General features: G+C 41.7%; 2 protein-coding genes across 2 annotated transcripts in view; one reads left to right on the top strand and one right to left on the bottom strand.

The window, feature by feature from the left end:
* The window catches only part of trpm6 (transient receptor potential cation channel, subfamily M, member 6), a 19,074-nt gene extending 17,509 nt beyond the window's left edge, over positions 1-1,565 (top strand). The window contains exon 40 of the mRNA XM_069178103.1: positions 285-1,565. Coding sequence (XP_069034204.1) covers positions 285-379 — 95 coding nt within the window. The 3' untranslated portion in view covers positions 380-1,565. The remainder of the gene's footprint in view (positions 1-284) is intronic.
* rorb (RAR-related orphan receptor B) lies at positions 884-24,583 on the bottom strand. The gene is made up of 10 exons (XM_069178105.1): positions 24,261-24,583; positions 8,898-8,983; positions 8,632-8,773; positions 8,099-8,530; positions 7,459-7,580; positions 6,862-6,994; positions 6,639-6,746; positions 6,335-6,445; positions 5,967-6,079; positions 884-5,748 (listed from the first exon to the last, which is right to left on the bottom strand). Exons 1-10 carry the CDS (start codon positions 24,265-24,267, stop codon positions 5,584-5,586), a joined length of 1,419 nt encoding a protein of 472 aa, XP_069034206.1. The 5' UTR covers positions 24,268-24,583; the 3' UTR covers positions 884-5,583.

The raw sequence follows: 24,583 nt of genomic DNA, 5'->3' as shown, positions 1-24,583 counted from the left end.
AGAGGATAACTGCGCGGAAAGAAACTGTGCTCAAAAACAAACAAGCCCAGCAAACAAACACACAAACAGAAACATTCAGACACAGTTGTTTTGATATTTCAAAGGTGCGTTGTGTTTCCTCTTCCTCTTCTTGTGTCCTCTCCAAGATTTCTCCCAACAAATCAAAACAAATTATTCATGCTGGATGCATGGACTTCCTCCCAGGCCTGTCAGTATTCTCTTTCTTGTGGTAATGACTGTGTTATTGGAGCGACACGTTGCTAACTGATGTTTCTGTTGTTCAGATTTAAGGAAGCGTCCGGACAGCTGCGGGAACAGAAGTGAGGAAGAGCCGACGCCGGAGAAAGACGAACAAGAGGACGATGAAACCGGGATGTAACCTTTAACGCAGGAAGTAGGAAAAAAAGTAGACACGTGCGCTTCTACTTACAGACATATTTTCATAAAATACCGCCCTGGTGTCCTGTGTCAGCCCTGATTACTTTGCAGTGTAAACAGGGATATAAACACAGACATCTCATCATGAGAGGATCTGTGACCCGAGATTATTAGATTATTACAATTTGCACCAAGGTGGCTATTATAATTTTTCAGTGTATTAAGTAAATGCTTACAGGAGGAAGGCACTGTTAAATAAAGGTTTTATATCAGTGTGCTGTATCTCATGAAACATAATAGGTAATCACAGTAATACCAGATTATCTTTTAAGACTTCACAAAAGTCTAAAAGACTTATTTTTTAAATAATATTTCTAATAATAATTAATAACAGAATTATTTTACACTGGCACATTATGGACCAATTTACCGAAATGCTATTTTTCCATGTTTAACTAAGATTAAATGTGTGATGTACGTGTGACTCAGAAAAATGAGGCAGAGATGCACCCATAAAATTTCTTTTATTTTTTTTTCTTCCCACAACAAAATGTCTACAAAAGCGATAAAATATAGAATTTAACAAAAATCACTTCAGACCTTCACATTGTATGTACATCTCAAAGGAGGACTCACTAAGGCCCCTGCATAGCTCTGAACTTCAACCCCGTCTGATCCATTGATTGTGGGTGTTTGTGGCTCGCTATTATTGCAAATGCCTGCATGCACACACACACTCTTTCATTCTCGTGTGAAAATGAAAACTCAACAGTAGAGCTCATGGATTAATAGTAGAGTCAGAGTTCAGAATCCAGCAGAGTTCCCACCAAAAGAAAAAAAGCATAAAATGTAAAAACGGTTTGTCAGTGTAATCAAATACACATTTTCCTTGGAGTTCCCCTTTTTTGATTGATTTCTCAAGTAAACTCACACAGTAAAGCATCTACGCCCCACTCTGCCAATCCTTCCTCTCCTCACTAGCTATGGCACTTTGAAAACAAACAAAATGTCTCATTTTTTTGTATTTTTTTTTTGTTTTGTTTTGTTTTGTTAGTCCTGTGTAAAAGAGGTTCTGCAGCCCAAGTACCTTTTAGGTTTTCGGTTACAGATTGCTACATTTTGTTTTTATTTGCTCTTGCTGGGATGCAAAGACATTCTAAACAATAAATTAACAATTTTCAACACTACTCCAATTGCACACGTGTAATGCATCAAGAAAGTTTACAAAGCATTGGTAGAGCAAACATCGTCTCACTCGCTTTTCTGTCTCATACACTCACTCATACACACATTCACACAGGTTTTCTTAGGAAAGGGAGAAGGAGGTTTGGAGTGTATTTGACTAAGTGTAGGAAATGCATTTCAAACCAAGTGTAGTAAAAATGTCTGCGCAATTTGTCCGAGTCGTCAGGAAGTCATGGCGACTGCTTTTGTTGTGCGCTCTGTGATGTCGTTCTGTGTTGATGGAGTGGTAAAGGCGCATGATGCGTTCAGCCCCTCACACTGAACAGGCTACTCCATAACATTCAGAATAGATTTACCCTCCCCACATCGATCCCTCCCACAGCAGGTTAAGGGTCTCTGATCCGGTTCAATAAGGCCAGTTCAGAAAGGGCCGTTCACTGACTGGTTGTAGCAACTCACACATTCAAAGGTTGAGAGAGGAAAAAAAAAAATCATTTTAAATCCAACGACAAATTTTTAATTTCGTGTGTATAAATTAGATCATTTTATTTAAAAATTCTTTCAGCTTGTGAAAAAAATTGCTTTGAACTGACTTATTGATACGGAATTTGCCCAAAACCCATTGCCCACCCTGCCAAAAACCTCTCCCACGAAACCCACATTATCATGAGAAGAGAAAACACAAATAAGCCCCAAATGTTTCATTGCAATGAAACGTCATGCAAATAGAACAGAACAACAATAGGCTAATAGTAATAGAAGAATAGTAGTCATAATAAGAACAATAATAATAGTAAATAGTAATAAAATAAAAAATAATCTTACAATGCAAACATGACAGTAGTAAATGCCTCCAGTTCTTATTGCTACAGTATCTTACTTACAGTGTTGCGTTGCCACTCGTTCTTGCCAGCGCATCCCCCCTCACAACCCCATCCCACCCCTCTGATTCACAGTCTAACGAGGGAAAATAAAAACATCACACACAAAAACTTCATATTCAGAGTTGGAATTCACTGTCCCAGGGGTTGTCATGGTGACACTTGAATCACAGCTTACTAGTGGACTTCCCTCTCTGTCCCAAAAGCAGCAAAATAAGCGGTAAACATTGGCGTACAGTGGTGACAAGAGCACACTGACATATAGTAGGCTATATATATTTTTGTGTTTCTCTTGTGCTATTTAACGATGCTTGTCATATAGTCTGGGCTCTAGGGAGATTTGGACAGTGAATTCATGCTCTGTACACACATACACACAGACATACACCTATCAAAGCCTTGTCTGGGCAGATTCCGTTTCCACCATACGTTGGCGGCGTATGCCTTTTTTTTTTTTTTTTATCCTAAAAAGTTATTCTTTTATAATTAATAATTTTTTTTGTAAATTTGCAAAAATATTTAAACCCTCTTTTAATGCAAAGTCAGAAAAAGAGCTGCTCCCTGAGAGATGCTGTGTAGTGCATCGAGCCTTAATGAGCAAGTGATTGTCTTTAAGAGTCACCGGCTTCTGATCTGTGGTCGGGTCAGGGGTTCAAGGAAAGATGATGGACTTCGGAGGAAATGGACGGATGTGAACAGATTGCTAACGGTTAACATCTGTGCTTGTTCCCCCAAACTGTCTACGTTGTTTCGTTAGCCGAATGGGAAAAAAAACATTTACAGAAGGCTAAAAACAAGGATGGTTCCAGTCTTGTTAATGTTAACAGATACATTTCTAGTCTGACTGTGTCTGTGCCTACAGGAAGTCGAAAATTTGGCCACCGTGCAATGAACATTTGCAAACATCAGAAAACCTAACAGAGGTCTCACGTTTTAGTGCTTCAATAACACTAGATCAGAGTCCACTAATCATAGCATTTAAAGTTGAGGTAAAAGTGCTGTCTTAGATTAAAAGAAAAAAAAAGAAAAAAAAAAAAAAAAGATTTCAGCAAAATTGACATTTCGTCCAAAACATGTGATTCGGTAACAAACTATAAAAGTACCACCATGATTAATTCTGTGCTACTGTTGTGTAGAGGGTTACACACTCATTTTGAAAGGGAGCTCTTTAGCTGTGCTGAGATTTCTCATAGTTCATCATAGGTGCTAAACTAATGCATACAGAGCATCTAGTGGCTAAAACATGTATCCTCAATGATTTTTCAATTTGTTCCATCACCTACAAAGACAGAGATAACAATACGCATAGATAAATGACCATTAAAGCCAGTGTGATTTTACACAGTGGCCAAATGCTAATCAACAAAATGCAGAAAAAGCAATAACAAAATGACAACGTTTAAGTGCTAGTAATTATGGAATGACTAGGAAAACAAACAAAAAGTGATTGTCTATCACAACTTCCTGTATACATTGTTAATGCAGATTTAAATGTTGTTAAAGATCATCAGAGGTTAATCTGCATTTCTTCACATCTTTCAATCAGTGCTGTTTTATGCCCTAATCCCACAACACATTGTGCCACACTGAAAACACTGCGGAGTCTGTGGTAGAATGAGAACCATCCATAGAAATGATTGCTAGACATAATCGGTGATCGAGAGTGAAATATAGTGCATTCTAGTTAAAACTGCTACCCTGTTCTGACCAGCTGAAAACAGGAAGAGGAGGAAAGGAGACGAGTAAGATCAGAAAGGCAGTGTGAAAGTTATTGCTCTTTAGAGAAAGGGTCCTTCGTTTTTCACAGCTCAGAGTGATTAACATCCATGGACTGGATTGTGCAAATAGTGATTGGAGGGATGAGAGCGTACAGCGCTCATACAGGTTTTATGTGATTGGAAAGTTTTGAATTTAAATTCAAGTCTGTTGTGATTTTTGTCACCTTTTTTCAGTGGATTTTTTTTAAAACACTTTTTCAATGTGATTTTAATCCACTTGTGTCTGCCAAGAGCTCATGTCAAGGTCCTGATACATAAGAGATAAAAGGCAGGGTAAGGGGAGTTTGGGAAGAGATGTGGGGTTTATTGTGAGGTCCTGGTTTCAGATTGGTTGTTTCTGGTTGATTGTTTGAAAGTAGTACAGCTTTTATTGGACGTAATTATTGCAGCGAGACATAAATGATTGATAGGATGGCAAATCTGCCAGATTCTTTTTCTTGCAAAATAGAATATTTCTGTATATATCTTCACCTTGAAAAGTAGTAGCCATTATTTTTTTTTTTAAATCCTTCATATGCTCTCTTTACATTTCTATAAGTTCTGATCAGAAGGATGTCGTACCTTCCTTACATATGAACAAAATCCAGACAAGGCTTCTATATATCAACGAACCCAAATTGACTCCCAGTTTTTACCCAGTATTCTTTTACAAGTTTCAACTTTACAAATTCTGTACACAAGAAACTATCAAATAAAATTAAAACACATAGACAAGGTATAGTCAGCCGCAGTGGACTGCTGTATATTTAAATTAGGACTAACTTATTTTAACAGAACAAGAAGTAATACTGGAATCCGCTCTCCACTAGAAGAATATCTACAATAGCTTCTCTAAATCCATAGTTCCCTCCCCCATCCAGCTTCTTCAACTTCACAATGTCTTCATGTGAAAAAAAATATTTTTACAAAAAAGATTTTTTTTCACGGTTAAATCAAATTAACTCACCCATTTTTTTTTTTTTTTTTTTTTTTTTTTTTTTTTTTTTTTAAAGATTGACAGCTTAAATTGTTCCTAGATGTTTTAAAGTCTGTACATTTCTGGTCAGTCAGTTCAGTTCAGGAGACGGGTGGAAGCCCCACTCAGGTCGTGGCTTGGGGGCGTGTTTCGTTTATATATACATTCTTCAGACTGTATCGGTGAACAGGATGGGATAAGTGCTGGACATTCCTAGTATTGTTGGCGGTAACTCTAAGTTTCTAGCAGATGATTCCTCACCCACCAGCCTGAAATGTGCTTGGGGGAGCTCGGAAATGTGTGGTTGCCATGATGGTGACACAGCTGCGATCGTCTCGTTGGACGGGGCTGTCTTGTTTTCTTGGTCCTCTGCTGGTGCCATTTTTTGCGTTTGGACCACAGGCAGTCACTTGGGCATGGCCATGGCAGAGTTTGGGTCAGGGTTGAAGAGTTCTTTGTAGAGCGGAGGGAAGAGGACATTGACTGTTTCTGGGTGGAGTTGCTGGAAGGCCTGAAGCTCCTCGGTGTGGAGCGTGCACAGGGCTGACAACGTTGGGATTCGGCTGATGAGCTGCCAGACGAAAGGGGGAGAGACGGTCAGGGACAAGGAAATTTAGACCGACAAAGTACAGACAGGGACAAGGTCAAAAGTCATTGTTTTTTGTTGTGTTTTTTCACATGACTCCACCTGTCCTTGAAGACTGTTTGTTTGATTTGTCTGCCTAAGGATGCATGTACTTTCATGTACTATGTCGGTATGACTTATCTCACAACAAAGGCTTGGCCTACCTTTGCCAGTGCATCTTCGTCCATGTGGTTCTTCTGCATAATGTGTTGCAGAGCAAAGTAGATCTTCTCCTGGAGCTTCTGGACTTTCCGCGGCTCCATCAGCCATGGCCGATCTGAACAGAGAAAAGTGTTGATTGTTTTTTTTTTAGTGTCAATAGTTGGTTAACACATGCTGATTACAGAGCTTTATGTAATGCTGATGTGGCGGTACAGAACAGTAGAAATACATGGACGTAAGTACTTTGACTGTGCTTATGCTGCTTGAAACAGGCAAACAAAACCATCAAAGTGCCTTCAATCTAAGCACTTAAAGTCCACGAACATTACTTCCTGTGTCATAATGATGATAATAGGAGATATACACTGACCTGTGGAAATTAGTACGGCTGCTGAAAACAGAGCGATCTCCTCCTCTGTTAGCTGCAGTGAACACAAACTCTTGGCAAAGTCAAACACGGCGCTCACTAAGTCATCACAACCTTGGAGGGAAGCACAGACAAGGGCAGACAAAGAGAGAATTTCATTACATTTATTCTGGTCATGTATTACCTAATAGGGAAGAGAAGGTTTTTTCTATTTCAGGTTTTGCTTTTTTCCTCTGCTACTTTCATTTTCAACTGGCCTTTTTCCTTATTCATACCAAGACAAAATGCACTGGTAGTAATGTCTTACCTAGAGCTTTGAACATCTGCATGCCTCCGTACTTCCCTTCAAAGAGCACAGTGTTGTTGAGGGGGTTGAATGCCCTGCACATCCGCACCAAGACTACTTCCAAACATCCTGGAAGAACCAAAGAGAGAGACTGTTTAGATTTTGAAGCTGATATACTCACTAAAAGGCCACGAGAAAAAGAAGCCAAAAGACTGGACTGGCGTTGGCTTCCCCGTCGACTCACCTGACTTGAGGAGGAGGATCTGGTCGTTCTGGCACAGTTCCATGAACCCTGAGATGCGCTTGGCGAACTCCACCACGTACTGGATTGCATGGGTGATCTGGATGGCACACTGCTGCCACAGTACGTCTCGGGGCTAAAACCAAACATCCAGTTTAGTGATATGTGTTCTGTACTCATGTAGTTACAGTATATTAATGTCAGGAAATGAAACTGCATTTTATTATTGCTATGACTGACACTACTGTGTGACTATGAATGTGTTTAATTTCCATTTTTAAAGGGAAAAACACGAGCTCAATTGAATTTGAATCTCCACTACTCAAAATTGAAGTCCTTCTTCGAGGCCTGATGAAAAGTCGTTTCGAAGCAGCGCACATTAATGGCCATTGATGCATCGAATGCAGACGCGTAAGTATCACTGAAGTACATTTCACCTCTAGTGTGGTAGAAGTAGCTGAAATTTAAAGTAACTACTACTACAAGTAACTATAATACATTTTGTAGGATTTGAAAAAAAGATATAGAGGTACATGGAACACTGTAAATGTAAATGACACCTTCTGTACATGAGGGTGGTGTCATAACAGAACACCTCACCTTGCTCTGGTACATCTTGACCTCTTCATAGGAATGTGTCTGCCAGGCGAGCTGCTGCAGCTCCTCTGTTGTGTACTGACATGTCTCCAAGTGGGACTTGATGATATTCTGAGCAATACGGTCTGGAAGACAGGATTATTCATTTATTTCTCAATACCCCATGTTTATTCATGTATTTGATTTATACATTGTACATTTGATAAAGCAGTATATGGTCAGGGCATTCAGTCCTGGAATTTACACAACATATCTATACATGTGTTTTGCACATTAGGTGCTATAAACCCTGTATGCTGAACATTTTGAGAAAGACACATCGCTCTCCAATTGTTACTTATTGTGCCATTACCTGGAAGGAGTGCTTATTTTATGCTAATAGTACAAGTTAACTAAATCTCAACTTGTGCAATGAGACTGAGCTGTACATACAATAATATGACACCTCCTCAGCTACCTGTATAAGCCTGTCTGATCTCCTGTTCTGCTCTCAGATTAGGACTCTGACTCAGGTTCTCTCTCATGACTACTTTGTGGGTAATCGCTAGTTTTTCTTTTTGGATAATCCAACGTCGATTTTAAACGATGAATCAATCTACTGTATCTGTCTGACAAATAGAGGAAAATATCGTGCAGTGTTTACCCAGCTCTCCCATGCTGACGTTACTGGGCCCCAGCTGACTGTCCTGGTAGCCTCCGTAGCTGAACAGGTTGGGTACTGGCGTCAGGTCGTACACCGGCTCCTGCTTAATGTGCTTCATGCCCGACATGTCCAAACCTGACTGGTCTGGGGACGGCTGGGTGGAGTCCATCCCGTAGTAGCCCCCCGGGACTCCGCCTCCATTCCCGTGGCCGCCTTTGGGTAGCTCAATGACGTGACCATTGGCGTAGGTGCCCCCGATTTCATGGTTAAGGGTGGACAGTCCGTTGGTTAAACTGGACGAGTAAACACGCGCCAGAGCTTCTGCTTCGCCCGTCTGCTGTTGCCGCTGCTCCTGCAGTCGTGCCTGGTGCTTCTGGACCTCTGCATACAGGCTGTCACGTTGCTTCTTGGACATGCGGCCAAACTTTACCGCTGTATCGGGACAAAGTACAATTTTAAAATATTAAAATTCTGCTACTTTTGTGTGCACGTTAACGCATCATAGATATGAATTGAGAAATACTGGACCTCACCATCTCTGGACATTCCTAGGGCGAGACATTTCTGCAGGCGGCAGTGTTGGCAGCGGTTGCGGTTTGTTCTGTCGATGAGGCAGTTCCTCTGGCGGGGGCAGGAGTAGGAGGCATTGTTCTGCTGACTCCGTCTGAAGAATCCCTGGTTACATGTCAACAAAGAAAAACATGCTTCAGACACCCGTAGAGCTCAGACTAACTATGCTGAATTTATCAGCACGAGCATAATAAAGTAGGCTTTGATGAAACAAGATATCACGCCTCACCTTACATCCCTCACACGTAATGACTCCGTAGTGGATACCTGATGATTTATCTCCGCAGATTTTGCACGGTATAACTTCGATTTGGGCTGTAAGAAAAGTGAGAGAACAAAAAAAGAAGTGCTTTACAAATCACATTTTGGACTTGGCATAGACTTTTGCTGATTACCTCGTTTAGTCACCTCACAGATGTTAGACCTCAGCTGGTGGTCTAATTTGAGGTTAAAAAGCGGCACAAAACCTGGTTGGCTGTCGGACCTGATGGAGCTTACAATAAGTCTGCGTATTGTACTTCTGTGACTTCAACTTCACAAGGGCACAGTGACATTTGGACATTCATTTATGTCCTTGTAATAGCTTTTTCTAATGACTGGGACATCGAGGACTGCTTACATGTACACCACACACACACACACACACACACACACCTAAGTGACAGGACTGTGTGTATGTGGACTCTGTTACATTTGAAGAATAGACCCCTGCAGGTTTCAAAGGTTGGCCATAATGAGAAAAACTGAAGGACCACACTTGCTCTTCAACTGTGTCTTGTTCTCGTGCACACACACACAGACACACAGACAGACACACACACACACACACACACACACACACATTGAGTTCTCCACCTTAAATGCTGTCTGTATTTAACTTTTCCTAATCTATGAATTTACTAATTGAACTATGTTACTCACTGTGTATTGGCAGCTCCATGTACAGTCACAACCAAAGGCACAAAATAACAAAAACAGAAACTATTTCAGCACACAGAAGCACCTTTCAGGGGTGTTATCGAACATGCTTTCCATGATGTAAAGAAAGAGAAAGCCGCAGTTCCTGTTAAGAGATATGACATGGATGTAGAGGTAGGCAGGTATGCTGCTGAGATGGCACAGTCTCTATAAAGAGATTAGACCGCCTATCTAATCCGAAATTATTTCCCGACGAGCTGGTTCCCTCCTCTGCTGAGCACTGGCTTAACCACAGCTGAAATAGCCGTTCACATATAAGCTCCTTGCATATTCCCATCGGAAGCAAATTGTGCAAGTTTTATGAATGTTCAGAGAAGTTAAGAAACGGACGAAATCACAAAGCAAATCCACGTCTGTGTTTGCATGAATTGTGCACCTATTGATCCCCCTTACGCACATTTAAAAAACCTCGTGTTTCCATATGCATGTCTGTACATGGCTGTAATATATATGTGTGCACACTGAGGTGCAGTTGAAGTGAGTTTTATCTTGTTTTTTGTTCATTTGAGCATGTGTGCATGCTTTGGTTTGACCGAATTGTTTGTGGGTATTTAATGTACAGTTCGTGTGCGTGTGTGCATGTACGTGTGCGCAGAACGTCTGGCGGAATGAGTTTGCACTATATATATAATTGGATAATCTCTTGTGAGGATCAATGGAGGCAGTTCTGCAGGTACAGACAATCACTGCTATGTATAAACTTTTACCTGCAACCCAGGGAGTCTGACCACGTCGTGATCAAGTGTTTCGTTATCAGAAATGTCATTGGTCAATGTCATTTCTCTTAGTTGTTAGAGCTGCACTGTACAGAATTATGTATGTTCAGAGATACTGGAGGGAAGTTTTACTGTGCTCTACCAAAGTCTGAGTTTAAGGAGCTGGTGTGGAAACTGTGTTGCACATACACTGCGAATGGCCTTTCAATGATGTAACAGACATCTAATATCTGCAGTTGAACTAAAATGAAAAGTAAAATATTTACATATTCATAGTTTCTATATTTTTCAATAGGGGAGAAGGAGTCTATGTTATTTTAAGAACTTTTAACCAGGTAATTGAACAATTTTTTTAATATAGAAAAACCATATGAGACACAAATTGTTATTCAAAGCAAAGTATTTTTATATATTTTCAAACATGCCTGGAGGGGATGTTTAAGTTCCTGCCTTAATACACTGATCTTCAGTGATGCTCTGCCAGTGCCAGCTGATTCATTTGAATCATTTGTACTGTATTCTCTTCACATAAACCTGAATCTCGTTTGCAGAGACACAGTTCAAGAAAATGATAAATGGGAGATAGTAAACAAAAACCTTAGAACTCTACAAATGAGCTTGTTATAGACACTTTTATGGTCATTTCTTTTTCCTCTTATTCATTTGTTCTCTTGACTCTCTGCCCCCTGGTGGCTAACAAGAGGCATAGCATTTATAAAACCTGGCGTCCAGCGTGCCCTGATCCTGGACTATGTGCTCTCCTTCATGGCAGTTTCACGATGCGTTGCTGTTCATATATTCATAGTTGTCATCAAGATATGAAATTGCCTTTAGTCCTCTTGGTTGTAGTCTACGTACAGTCCAGTAACTGCAACCCAATAGATCATTGTGTTCACCACAGTAGGTTGTCTGAGAGTGACTGACCGAGAGATGAAACGACAAGCTGTTTGACTTTGTGCTTAAGGTAGCTCACGCTCTAAGTTCTGGTGCGGCCCAACGTGTGACCCATTTTCACCGATTCTCGGCCAACGGCCTCCAAACTGGGTCAGAGCAGAGCACTGGACTGGGACGACACACAGACCACATACACAGAGCTGTCAATGAACGTGGCCTGTAACACGCTATTTATAGTGTGTAAAACAGGTCAGTTGCACCCGGGGCACGGCCGTTATCAACAGACCACATATGAGCAATAAACAGAAGACAGGACAACAGTGTCTCAGCCGTGCTTCTTGTCGTCTTCATTCTTCGCGCTCACGATCCTCTTTGTGGTCGCTACTGTTTGTCCCGTACTTTTAGTCAAACTCTTTGATTGAAATGTTAATCAGAAAACAAGTTAATCTTCATGGGTTTAGACAATCTGAATGTGTTCAGCCCACACCTGCTGCTGCTGTGTGTGATGTGGATATGCATAGTTATTATTTTTGTAGATTTTTAGAATAAGCTCTTTACATTTTTCCACCTCAAAGGCGTGTGTGTTTACTGTTTCTCTGCAGCGATTACATTATATCTCGACTGTATTTCTATTTACCCCATGGGAAATTGTACTCCTCTTTGTATCACGTAATTATGCCCAAAAGAGCATGGGCGTGTGGGCATGTGCATTGTTTTCGTGTGTTTCAGGGACGGTTTTTGAGTGAGCGTTTCACTTATAAGGAAGACGCAGGAAAAGATAAAGTATGTGTACATGTGTGTGTTTGACAAAGTGTTTGTGAATGTGTGTGTGTGTGTGTGTGTGTGTGTGTATGTGTGTGGGTGTGTGTTGTGTTGTGTTCATTGCCAGTGGGGACTGTCAGGTAGGATATAGGGAGATGGTCATGACAGCATTGCTGTTGCCAGGGTGACCACCCACTCGCTGCACTCGTCTGGCTGTCACAGCAATGATGTGCTAAGCTGTCACACGCTTAAAGGAAGTGACGTCATCGGTGTGCGGAGCCAGCTCAGTGTATCATCACTGCTCGTCCTGTCGCCCTCTCTCAGCAGCGGAGGCTTTGTGAATTGTTTACCAAAGGACTCCCACTTCCACATCCAGGCAACAATACATGCCGGCTGCCTTGCTATACTTTAGGCACAGTGGTGGATTATACATGTAGCAGAATTAAGACGTGTTTATCTGTCGGGTGTTTAGAGAAATCTGTGTTCTTTTTGTCTACAAAGTTGGGATGTACGATAAAACATTTTGGGTGTTTGATTTTACGCTTTCACATTACACAACTAAACTCGCAGCTTTAAAGCTGCAGTACAAGTGAATTACTAAAGTAGAGAAGAACTTCAGAGAAAGGAGTTTATTACTCCTATTCTGCTAAAACTCTCTTCACTGACATCCATTTTGCAAACAAAAACTGTTATGGAAAAAGCCACTCATTCCTGTTCCCGGGGACTGTTTTGCTTCTAGCTACATGTGTTTCACTGAGGTGGATGGGACTTATTTCCAACCTGACTTGACCCAGTCGGAGTAGAGTGACTGACAGCGTCCTCAGCCAGGCGAGAGCGTGAGTGTTATCCTGAGGTTATTATGTAAGAGCGGGACTGCAACGCTGGCGATTCCTCTGCTAAGAGGAGATCAGGCCTGCACAATCTCTTGAGAGAGAAAGAAAAGATAGAGTGAACTAACTCGAGATGAATTTCACAAAGAACAAGGCAAAGATAGTTGCTGTAATGTGAGAGTTGCACACATGCATGTGTGTGTGTGTGTGTGTAGCTGGTTGTGGCCATGAGGGCTGTATTGCGCTGGCACATGTGTTGTGATAATTGATTTTTAATGAAGTGAGGATCTCCTGTGTATTTCCTGGGCTGGCCCTTTCTCTAAATAGAGTCCTAATTATCTACATTGCACTGCAGAAAAAAAAAAAAGCAGCAGCCTTGCACCGATATCTTAGCAATATTTCGGTCTAAAGCACATAAGTATCTCACACACAGGGTTGCTGGGGGCTATGCATACATGCATACACACAAAATTAAATGGCTATTTAACAGGCTGTCTCTGTCTATACTGACAATGTAACACCAAATTAAGCCCACTAGGTGTTGCTCTACATGTTTAGTGTGTGCGTGTGCGTGTTTCCAAACGGCCAGACTGGACATGCATGTTTCATTCATTCAGCCTGCGGGGTGGGTCTGCAACAGAGTGGTATCCAAAGCAGCACACAGTATTATGCAGTAGCAATAATACACTAGAGGTTGGTGTCGTACTATCACAGTTTATGGAACAGTTGAAATCACTTTCTATCATAACTTTTGCCAGTGTAAGCCACTTCAGAAATGCAAACACGACTCCTACTGTAGTCCCAGGGGTTGATTTGTTGGGGATGAATGTGGGTGGTATCTCCACTTCATTAAAAAATATGCATAGCTTCTTCCCAGTTAACTAGATTTCTTCTGGGAAAATGAAGGAGATCAGCACTTTACCCCCCACCACTCCTTGTTAGAGCTGAACAACTCTGGCGCTGGTTTTAGATGTCTATACACTGTGAATTATGCTATCACTGTTCGTCATCCACTCCACTTCAGTCTGTTTGACTTTTTCATTCGTCTCTGAGTGTTCCTCCTCGTTGTAAGTGGCTGTGTGACTGGGAAATCATTTCAGTTTCTGTATTTCCTGATCTATTTCCATCTCTCAGCGACACTGTCTTCCTTGTCTCATAGAGCTTAGAGAGGAACAAGCTTTTTTTTTCTCTCTCTCTCTCTCTCTCTCTCTCTCTCTCTCTGCCGATGATGAAAAACACAGAGAAAACTTTTGGTGGAGTGATCACTGAGTGGATTTATGCACACAGCTGGGAATAGCTTATAGCAGTGCTGCTTGGGTTATTTCCCCTGTGTCTCCTGTCATGTTTCCACATCATACTGTCCCATTAAAATCAATGAAACCCTGCCACTGCACGTGGTTTTCAAACGGACTTCAGCTATGGGCTGTCATACTTTTCTCTCTTTCCTGTCTGTTTTTACTGTCAGAAACATCTGAAAAAGAATATACTGAGGAGTGGCATACTATCTGCTCTCCTTTTTAATATATATAAAATAGAATGCATTTTACTCACTTTCATCTGTCTTCGATATGTTCTCTTTACTTCTCTTTGTGATTCAGACATCAGCGTACAGTACTGACATTGTTTGTGAGCCCTGTGGTCTTCGGGTTTAAGGCACTGACTATGTAATTACAAACTCCGGCTAAAGATCTGTGTTGCATGTCATTTCTCTGTCTTTACAGCCTTTTCTACAATAAAGGCCATTTGTTAAGTGCTTAAACATTTTCAGTACTCAGTACAGGCAGTTGGGGCTGGTGACAAATATATTTAAGGTCCATTTATGCTTTTTCTTTTTTATTTCAACAAGGTTGAATTCTTATGATCCCATCATTGCCGCTTGATCGGTTGCTTTTATTCAATGTCTTCAGAAACCGCTTGTAAAAATCAGCCGAACTGCGACGTTTATTCAATTAATCTATTAATCAGTAGGAAAATAATTGGAAACCATTTAAGTCAAACTTCCAGCCATTCTTTGGATTGTTTTCTTTGAGATTTGGATCAATTTGGTTTTTCACTATTTTCTTACATATTGTAGATCAAACATTTACTTGATTAACTGAGAAAATAAAATGTAGGTTAATTGATAATGAAAATAATCTTTAGTTTCAGCCCTGAACAGCAGCAGCCAGTGATTATCACTCCTGACTCGAACCTGGCCTGAACATCTTCAGTGATGTACTCTAAGGTGACACAGCCCGGTTCTCTTTGTTTGTACAATCTGCTGGGCAGTGTGTTATAGTAATAATCATAATGCCATGCAGTGGGCCCACCTACCCTCCCCCACCTCCATCCCCTTCTCCTCGCCAATCATGTCTTTGTCCACTTTGTAATATGGACAGTCACACTGTTGCTGCTGAGCCTACATCCGCTACCCCGCACCTCCGCTTTTCCCATCAGTCTATCCTCATCAACCCCCCCTCGCACACTTTGCCATCACACACACATACACGTACAAACAGTCAGAAAAACAGTCGCTCTTGCCCTCCCCCCATGCTGTATGTCAGAGGGCATGAGCTTGTCCAGCTTGCCATGCGGCCCCAAAGCACTCTGGGTAATTGCTCAGATAGCAGGTCTGGGATCAGCTGCGGTTCGCTCATAGAATATTGTGCCGTGCCGTGATTGGACGCCATGGCGAGGGAACAGAAGGGGGCCACTGGCTGTCATCCAGCGCATCGATTCACATGCACAGGCAGGCACACACACACACACACACACACACACACACCCTAACATGCACCCAGAGACACATTCAGACAGACAGAGTCAGACATGCTTGAATGCATACATTACTGCAAACCACTTTTTTTTTGTTAAAGCAGACTTTACAGTATGATTTTATGCTTGCATCCCCTACCCCCCACATCCTACCTCCAACACACACACACACACACACACAGAGAGAGTCTCCCGCCCAGTGCAGCATGTGTCCTCAGATAGATAAGAGAAGAAGGGAGGCGTGGGAAAAAATCCACAGGGTAAACCAAGCCCCTGCCTGCACGCACACACACACACACACACACACATATATACTGTGTGTATATATATATATATATATATATATATATACACATTTTTTTTTTTTTTTTTTTTTTTTTTTTTATATATACACACACACACACACACACAATCTGCATTCTCAGATCTGCTTTTCGTGGTCACTGTACACACACACACACACACACACACACACACACACACACACACACAGAGGCACTCACACTCGAACCCTCTGGGTGACCTGTAGGACCCTGACGGCCTTTGACCTTTCCTTAAGGACTGAGAGAACGCATTTGAGTGGAAGGAGCAAGTCTGAGTGTGAGAGGCCTGCATCTGGTCATTACCATCCTGAAATCAGCCATGAGAATGCACACACACACTGAGGCGCTCTTGCTGTAGCAAACATGAAAACACACACACACACACACACACACACACACAGAGTGTATTAAGCCCGCTCTCTTTATATATTTATTTTCATTTCCTGTCATGCTTTTGCCCTCACGTTAGCAGATGCAATGTGTGCACACTGAGCTGTTAAAACACTGAGCAGCGTTCGTGCTTTATTTGGGTGAAGGGAATCAGTGCAGAGGAGAATACGTTTACACACCGACTGAGGTCCCGTCGTTTCATTCCCGAGATAAAAAAATATATTTTGTTGGCGTTGGCCATCCTCCCATAACCTCACTCGCTCCTCCTACTATGGTGTTTCTCTTGAGTTTAATTGTAGATGAGTGTGTGTGTGTGTCTTTGAGGGGGAAGGGAGAGGAAAGGTGGCTATCCCAGTGTGTGGAGCGACAAAAAGAAAGAGAGGGACATCCGAGGAGAGACAGACAGAAAATTGCTTTCAGTTCTTACATAAGGTAGAGGAAAATTCGCCCTCGCATCCTTTATCGTGATAGTCGGTGGTCAGGCAGATAAAATCAGGAAACGGCAACATCAACATAAGTGAGGCTGAATGGACTTTAAAGCATTAATGAAGAGAGCAGCACTTAGTGTGGATAGCTAATAGAATCAAATCGCTGAGAGAAAGATGGAAACTGAGTCTGTGTGGATGATTTCTTTCAAATTCAATTAACATTTTCTTCCAACTCTGATTGGACATTGTTAAAATTGTTAATGCATGACCATGTACATGAACTGGAAAGGCTTTAATATACTGTATAGACATGTCGAGACTTATGCCTACATGCAACGTAAGTTTAGTGCGGAGCAGTGGTGCACAAGTGCTTTAACTTAACCAGGTACTTTATTCTTATATTCCTCTCTATTTTAGAAGGAAATACTTGACCTTTCACTCCAGTGTATTTATCCGACACCTATAAAGTCCTTTTAGATTAATAATTTTGCATGCAAAGCATTTTATGAACAAATAGGATTCACTGCAACACATTAAACTACCCAACAGTATATGAAAAACATAAAAAATATGTTTACTCATTACTGCCTCAAATAATGAAATTAACTGGTCTCTGAAAGTGTGTAGTCTGCATTATGAATACCTTAAAATTTTCAATTTGTGCTTCTCTTAGTTTGCTTTAAAGGATTAGGATGGTTATTTTGCATGTCGCAGACTTTTTAGCCAAAAATCTGCTCATACCTTTCTGCTTGCAGTCTCCCAAAGCGTGCATTTTAGGTTATGTAGTACTTTTTCCAATTCTCTGATCATTTCAAATTAAATGTTGCAGTTATAATTACAACTTTTGTTTGTTTACATAACACCTTTAAAAAAAACAGAACAGCTCAATGTTATGCCTGCTTGAGTAAAGACTTTTGCCCCAATGCTTCTGAGTTTCTCAGGAGGGAAACGGGCCGACTGATTGAGACTGAACACGTGAACGAGTTCCCGTTTGAGTTCATGTTTTAAAAAGGTTCAAATGCCCGTGTGTGTGTGTGTGTGTGTGTGTGTGTTCAGTGTGTGTCTGTCTGAGTGAGTGTGTGAGCATGCACATGTGTGATTGTATGTGTGTCCTCTCCCAGGGATGGCCGCTAATAGCTCGCCTCGGGCAACAATTTAACTCAGCCTAACAAGGTTCTCCCCAAAGTGGCCCCAGGGGCATCTCTCACAGAGGCAAATTGATCACAAAGACTATCACACAGCTCGGCTCGGCTCGACCCAGCCTGCTCTGCTCTTCACCTGCTCTCTCTCTCTCTCTCTCTCTGGTGGGATGATTGAACAGAATGCGTTATGAACATTAAATCGCAGTCAAGAGAGGGAAAAAGCAGCAGCAGCAGACGTCTTGATTTCATAATTGCATTCTCTTTGTGAATGGCAGGAGACCTCGCGTCAACAGCCACTACATAGGACACACACACACACACACACACACACACACACACACACACACACACACACACACACACACACCGAGTTAAGTGAGATTTCTCAGGATTTGGACAGAGAGAGAGAGAGAGATGTGGAGAGAAAGAAAGGTAGACCTAATAAGAGTCCCTTCAATGAGATTACAAGCACTAAAAAAGGCTAATCTTTGTCATTAAGAAAAGATGCCGCAGTAGGCTAAGTCATATTATAGGCTTATTGTAGCTGGTGTGTGTTATTCACTTGCCAGCACTGAACACCTTCACAGAGTATCTGCCTTTTCGCAGCAAAAGGATCACCTCATCTATCATCTTTACACCTTTACTGTAACTGTGGGGAGACTAATTCTGCTTTTTTTTTTTTAATGTAAAAGTAGTCACTGTAAAAACAATACAGTACCTACAAATAATCCGATTTGTTACTTTTTTTTTTTATTATAAACTATTAATAGCAATTCGTCATCAGAAAGTTAAGTTTTGATGAAATAAGAACAACAGCTTCGCTATAAACTTGTGACAATTCCCTAAAGCCTGAGACGTGTGGTTTTTTTTTTTATCCTGTAAAGGAGCATTGATAATATGCCTCTTTATGTGTCTGCATCTATATGATTATGTATAAAGTCGAGGCTGGAATGTTACACTGATACTTGCCTTCAGTACTAATCTGCTTTGAGTGTTAGCTAAAGTCTAATAGGTGGTTTGCAAGTGTGGACTTTGGATGTGACTATTACAGGTGCCGGTGTTATTCATTGCTGAGGGCAGCCAGTGTGTGAGTGCCATCTGAGGACAGGATAGGTTGTGTCTGTGTGTGTTTGTGCCGGTGCCAGTGTGCATGCAAGTAAACACAAAGTAATGGTTTTCACCACCCTCCCTCGCCGTTTCGCATACACTCTCTTGTTCAAGCGAACGCGCACACACATCCACGATTGCACTATTATATAACTCTTAAGTCTTTCTCTCTCTCGCTCTCTTACTTGCCCTCTTTTTTTTTTCTTATCTCACTCATTCACTCACTTACAGTCTCCCTTCTCTCCTTTCTGTTTGTTTTCTATTTTTTTTCACCTCATAGATCCTTAATGCAGATCATGATCCTACCAAAAAAAAAGTCCAAAAAAGGGGACACGACTTCTTTCATAAAGTGACTGAACCTGATTAACTAGCCAAATTGCTGCATTAATTCAGTAGTAGCGCAGGTGAACATGCTACCTGACCTTGAACTATCAAACAGTGCACCCGATATCTCACCACAAAACCAAATTGGTTATGATAGTATGATAATTCCTGCTTTTGATATAAGCGTATCTTTTTATAAAGCTATCCCTGCAATGATATCTTTGTCTCTCTGTTCATATTTTACTCGCTTTCCGTGTTTAATAAGCGCAGTCACCCTCTTCCCCCAGCTTTTACTTCAATGTAAATCGGAGGAAAATGTGAATATTGAATATCATTGTGCGTCCACTGAGACATGCTGCCTTCATGGATGAGTAAAACTGACAAAACAGAAGGAGCTGTCAGAGGACTCTGTGACTTCAAGGCAGATTTAGAGTTTAGGAGTGGTTCAGGCTGAAATCCCTCCCGGCTAAGATAAAGTGGAGACACAAACTGAAGCGTGCCGTATAGCCCACGCTTTATGTGTAGAAAGATTTAAGAAAAGAGAGAAAATTGACTGAGGAGGGAAAAACTGTTCGCCCAGACTCCCCTAGACAGCCGCGGAGGGATAAAACCAACATGGAGTGCATGCTGAGCGCATGCTAAACAAACACGGACTATGATAGCGGCTCAGTGGGACCACAGAAGGGCCATTCAGGCCACACACACACACACACAGCATGGTGGGATGTTTTTAGGAGAGGGCTTGAAAAAAGGTCCGGCAGACACCTAACGCTGCTGCCGGACCATTGTTCAAGCCCTCTCCTAAAAACATGTGAGTATCTTAAGACAGGCGGGAAATGAATCCTGAATGTAAAAGTGTGTGTGTCTGTGCTTGTGTGTGCTTGTAGGTGTGTTGCAACAGCACTCTGGTGCTAACTCAGTCAGTCAGTAGGGCTGTGTTGAGGGATTAACAGCGTGGCCTGCATGGGCTTGGGGTAATCTCTCCTCTCTTCTTACATAACACCGGCCCATTAGTCAGCACAAACACATAATAAACAACACAATCAACAACAACAGAGCTTGACAACAGGCCACAGATGCACCGGTAGCGCCGCAAACCAGAGATTCACCCGGGCCAGGTGCCCGCTATTGTGTGCGAGAAGTGATTTCATGGCGACAATGGAAAACTGATTTGGTGGCAAATAAGATGGTGTTTCTGACTAATGGGGCAACTGGTTTCTAAATGGGTTGCCTCACTAATGAGTGTGAATTGTGTCCGTTTATATTTTGGTTTAGTTGTCCGTTGTTGATGCCGTTAGCGAAATTGGTTGCAAATGCACTTCAGTCAGATTCAGATGATTTTGATCATCTTTTATAGGACAAGCTTTAACATTTTACTTTAACTCTCTATCTAGCATTAATAAACACTATATAAACATCTATTAAATGGTGCGTAACTCCCTTGTATGTAGTTCAGAGCAGATAGGACATTTATTCAAGTTCACTATTTTTCATTTATTGTCTGTTTTTACACCAGCCTCCACCTTGTGGGTGCTCACAGGAGTTGTAGCTGTTGACCAAACTTAGAAATGCTAAACGCTGTTGCTGTTGTAATGTTTAACAAAAAAAATAGGAACAAACATAACAAAATTACTAATAAATAATCAGGAGCTGTAATTATGGATGCAATTCTAAAAGGTACAGATATTTCAACATTAAATGTAAAACTGAAGCCGACCGAGTTTATGTGCTATGGATTTATCTAAACCGACTGCTTCCGCTGGCTTTGACTAAAGATTGATCCCGGGATGCTTTCGAACTGGACAAATCAATGCTCACACAAGCCTCCAAAACAAAGCAGGATGGGACTAATTCTATTGGCATGAGGCCTTCATGCGTGGTATTGCAGCTGTTTGTGTGTCCGTGTGTGTTTTCAGTGCTTTCAGCTTTTGTGTGTGTGTGAGCTCATGCCATCTTGCAAGGTAATGTAAATGATGTCAGAGAAGCCGATAGACGAGAGTTGTCGCAGATGCCTGCCGAACATTTTCAGTGGTTCCTGTCCTCTTCTTTCGCTTGTCATCACCTTACCACTTAATTGTCCTCTCACACTCTCCCAGTTCCTGTCATCCTATCTTTTCCCATGGCGAAGGAGCGTGGGAGATTGTGATTGACACATATCGCTAACAGGAGGAGATCAAATGGCGCTGAGAGCCCCTCCTCCCCTGTTGCTCCGTTCAACGCTGAACTCTTTGACCTGTCTGACCCGGGTGCATCTATGTAGTGTCAAATGCTCTTACGCTTTTACCAATAATACAAAGCAGACACGGGCTAATGGGGACTATTTTAAGGATCACTGTGTAAATAGGAAACTATTGACATGCAGAATACGTGTCGACCATGTCAATTCATGTTTGTGTGATGCTGTAAATGTATGCAAACACCCATATGGTTCCAAGTGTGTAGGTGCATTTGGCTGTTTTTAACAGATCTCAGTGGAGGCACTGAGCTCATATTGATTCTAACTAAATGAAACATTTGGTAGGAGGATGATGATGATGATGACTGGCTCTGATGTGCTTTGGATAAAACTTATTTCTCTGATTTATCTGACATTTAATTAGAGTTATTAAAATAATTATTCAAATAAAAATAGACTAGAACAATGGACTCATTTTTGTTTGGGTTATTATTTTGTCATTTATTGCCAATTTAAAGTGTTTTTTTGAATACTCAAAAATATATTGCCCCTGTCACTAATATCTCTTTGTACACAATTTTTTTTGCTGAGTTTCAGAGGAACACCATTCAAAGCACAGCATCACCATGTTGCTGTTGAAAATACAGATATAATTATGCTGTTTGCAACAACCTACACAACACTAAGCCATATTGGAAAAGACACACAATGCCCCATTTTCAGAGATGCAAAAATGCCCCTGATGATATTATTCTGTCTGTTATTTCTCGGGCTTCTCCGGGCCGGGCGATGGGTGACATCATCTTCAGTCAGGGCTTCAGGAGTTGTGGCTATTGTTAAATGATAATTACCACGGCTCATGAGGGGCCTCTATTTTTTATAACCTTGTGGTTGTGAGCACATTTCTGTGTAAGGGCAGCCGAGACTCAACGCACATACACGCACACACACACAGATTGGGAGTGGGGGCCGCACGGCCCACACTGATTTAATTCTATCTGACAAAACCCTTTGGGGCGTGCAGAGGGAGAGAGGAAGATGGGGAGAGAGAGGGAGAAAGAGAGAGAGACATGGTGAAAGAGGGGTGAGAGAGACGCTTCAGGGGCCTCTTCTGCCAACCACGGCTATAAAGTGAAAGCAGGAGCTTTCGGTATACCCCCCAAAGCCTCCCGTGCACGAGAGTGGTCGCAAGGCCCATTAAAATGTGGATAAAATACAAGGTACATGACAGAGGAGTTTGCCATGGGATTAGAAAAAGAGAGAGAAAGAGAGGAGGGGGTGTTTGGCCTTCTCATGTTTTTTCTTGCCCAAGGTTTGTTGGCCTAAAGCTGAGGCAGCAGATAGCTTTATATGACATTCAAAGACAAAAAAACAACAGGATAGATAGATAGATAGACTTTTAAATTATTCTTGTTTATAATTAATAATCATCTTAATGACAGGAATATGTTCACTAATAATGTTTGCCAGCCATTTAGACTACCAACAGTCCAGTGTAAAAAGTCAGTAAAAAGTGTGTGTTTAGGTTAAAGTACATACAAGCTGTATTTTTATTTAAGAGCACATAATTTTTCCCTGATTATTGATTATTGAGAAACATATTTTATGTTTTGTGTGAAGTTCAGATCTTCTACAGGTGGATCAAAATTCTCCCAACAGTTTCTCTCCGTTGCTTCTCCGACTTCATGTGGCACCATTTAGACCTCCTTTCAAACTAATTTGCTTGTTTCAAATGGCAAATGGCAGCACAGGGAGGTTCAGCAACCTTAAACAGATGACTGATTAATTAGAGTTCGAGATCGTCTCGAACGAGTGTCGCAACTTTGCGCCAGCGATAATTGCACAACGCCGAGAAGAGTAAAAAGAAAAAGAAAAAAAAAATCCGAAAGCACTATAAGCTGATAAGGTTAAATATTAACTCATGTGTGCTGTACCTAAAATACACTGCAAATACGTATTATGGAGAAACGAAAAATGCATTTTGATTATGCATTTTAAGAGAATTTAAGTGCAAGGAAAGGCTTGGTCAGAGTGGAATGAGCTGTGTTAACCTGTGTGTGTGTGTGTGTGTGTGTGTGTGTGTGTGTGTGTGTGTGTCAGACTGTCAATGTGTAGCCAATCTGTGTGTGAGTATGTGCGCACAGAACGTTATTGACATTGAATTTCAAAATCCTCGGCGCGGTGCAGAGCGTCACGGAAATGGGTTAGTGGAGCGCTTGAAAAGTAGCCTATCCCTAAATCATTCAATAAAGTTGATCACCAATGCATAACTGAATAAAGTTTTTTTTTCTTATTAAATAATCTGATCCGGTCTGGTGGCAGCCTATCCGCGACTTCCGCTGGTGTGGAGTGGAGCTCAAACGATTAAAGCTAAATATCATGCGCCACTTTTAATTTCCAATCACAGCCTCAAGTGGCCTTAGGCATGAATTTGCAAAACTACAGGCCACACACACACACACACACACACACACACACTCTGAGTCAAAACACACACACACACACACACACGCAGAGGGATGCAGATAAACTTTTAAACAGTGAGGTGGTTTCAGAGATATCCAACCACACACCCTGATTTTTAGATACATGAAACATCTTTGCAGCTAAAAACTCCCAGAGCAAACTTTCAAGGCCAAATCTGTGCTGAAGCTTGTCGTGCTGTGTGTGTGCGTGTGTGTGTGTGTGTGTGTGTGTGTGTGTGTGTGTTTAGCGGGATGGAGCGTGGGGAAAGTGCGGCGGTATTTGGAGAAGTGGGATGGTCTTACCTCGCATCGTGTTGGCGTTGCTGGAGCTGGTGCTGAGGCTCGCTTCCCAAAGCAGCAGTCATGAAGAAACAAACATAAACACTTAAAAAGGGGGGGTTGCGGGGGGAAAAGATCCTCGGTTAAAAATAACAACAACAACGAAAAGAGTGTCGAGTATCTGCTTCGACGTCCACTGGCTGCCCTGAGTGGAAGCGTCTCTGCACTAAAAGCATCCCAGACCGGGGCGCAGGGAGGCAGACTGAGGTCGGTCGGTGCGTCGGTCGGTGCGCTCTGGTCGTGTGGCCGCTTTTCTCATGACATCTGCGCTCTCACCTCTATGGGAG

This window comes from Embiotoca jacksoni, unplaced genomic scaffold, assembly GCF_022577435.1.
Source record: "Embiotoca jacksoni isolate LCO1_2020_lvr unplaced genomic scaffold, fEmbJac1.0.p SCAF_8, whole genome shotgun sequence".
NCBI lineage: Eukaryota > Metazoa > Chordata > Actinopteri > Embiotocidae > Embiotoca > Embiotoca jacksoni.
The sequence above is the reverse complement of the archived record's forward strand: the minus strand, read 5'-3'. Positions and strand labels throughout refer to the sequence as shown.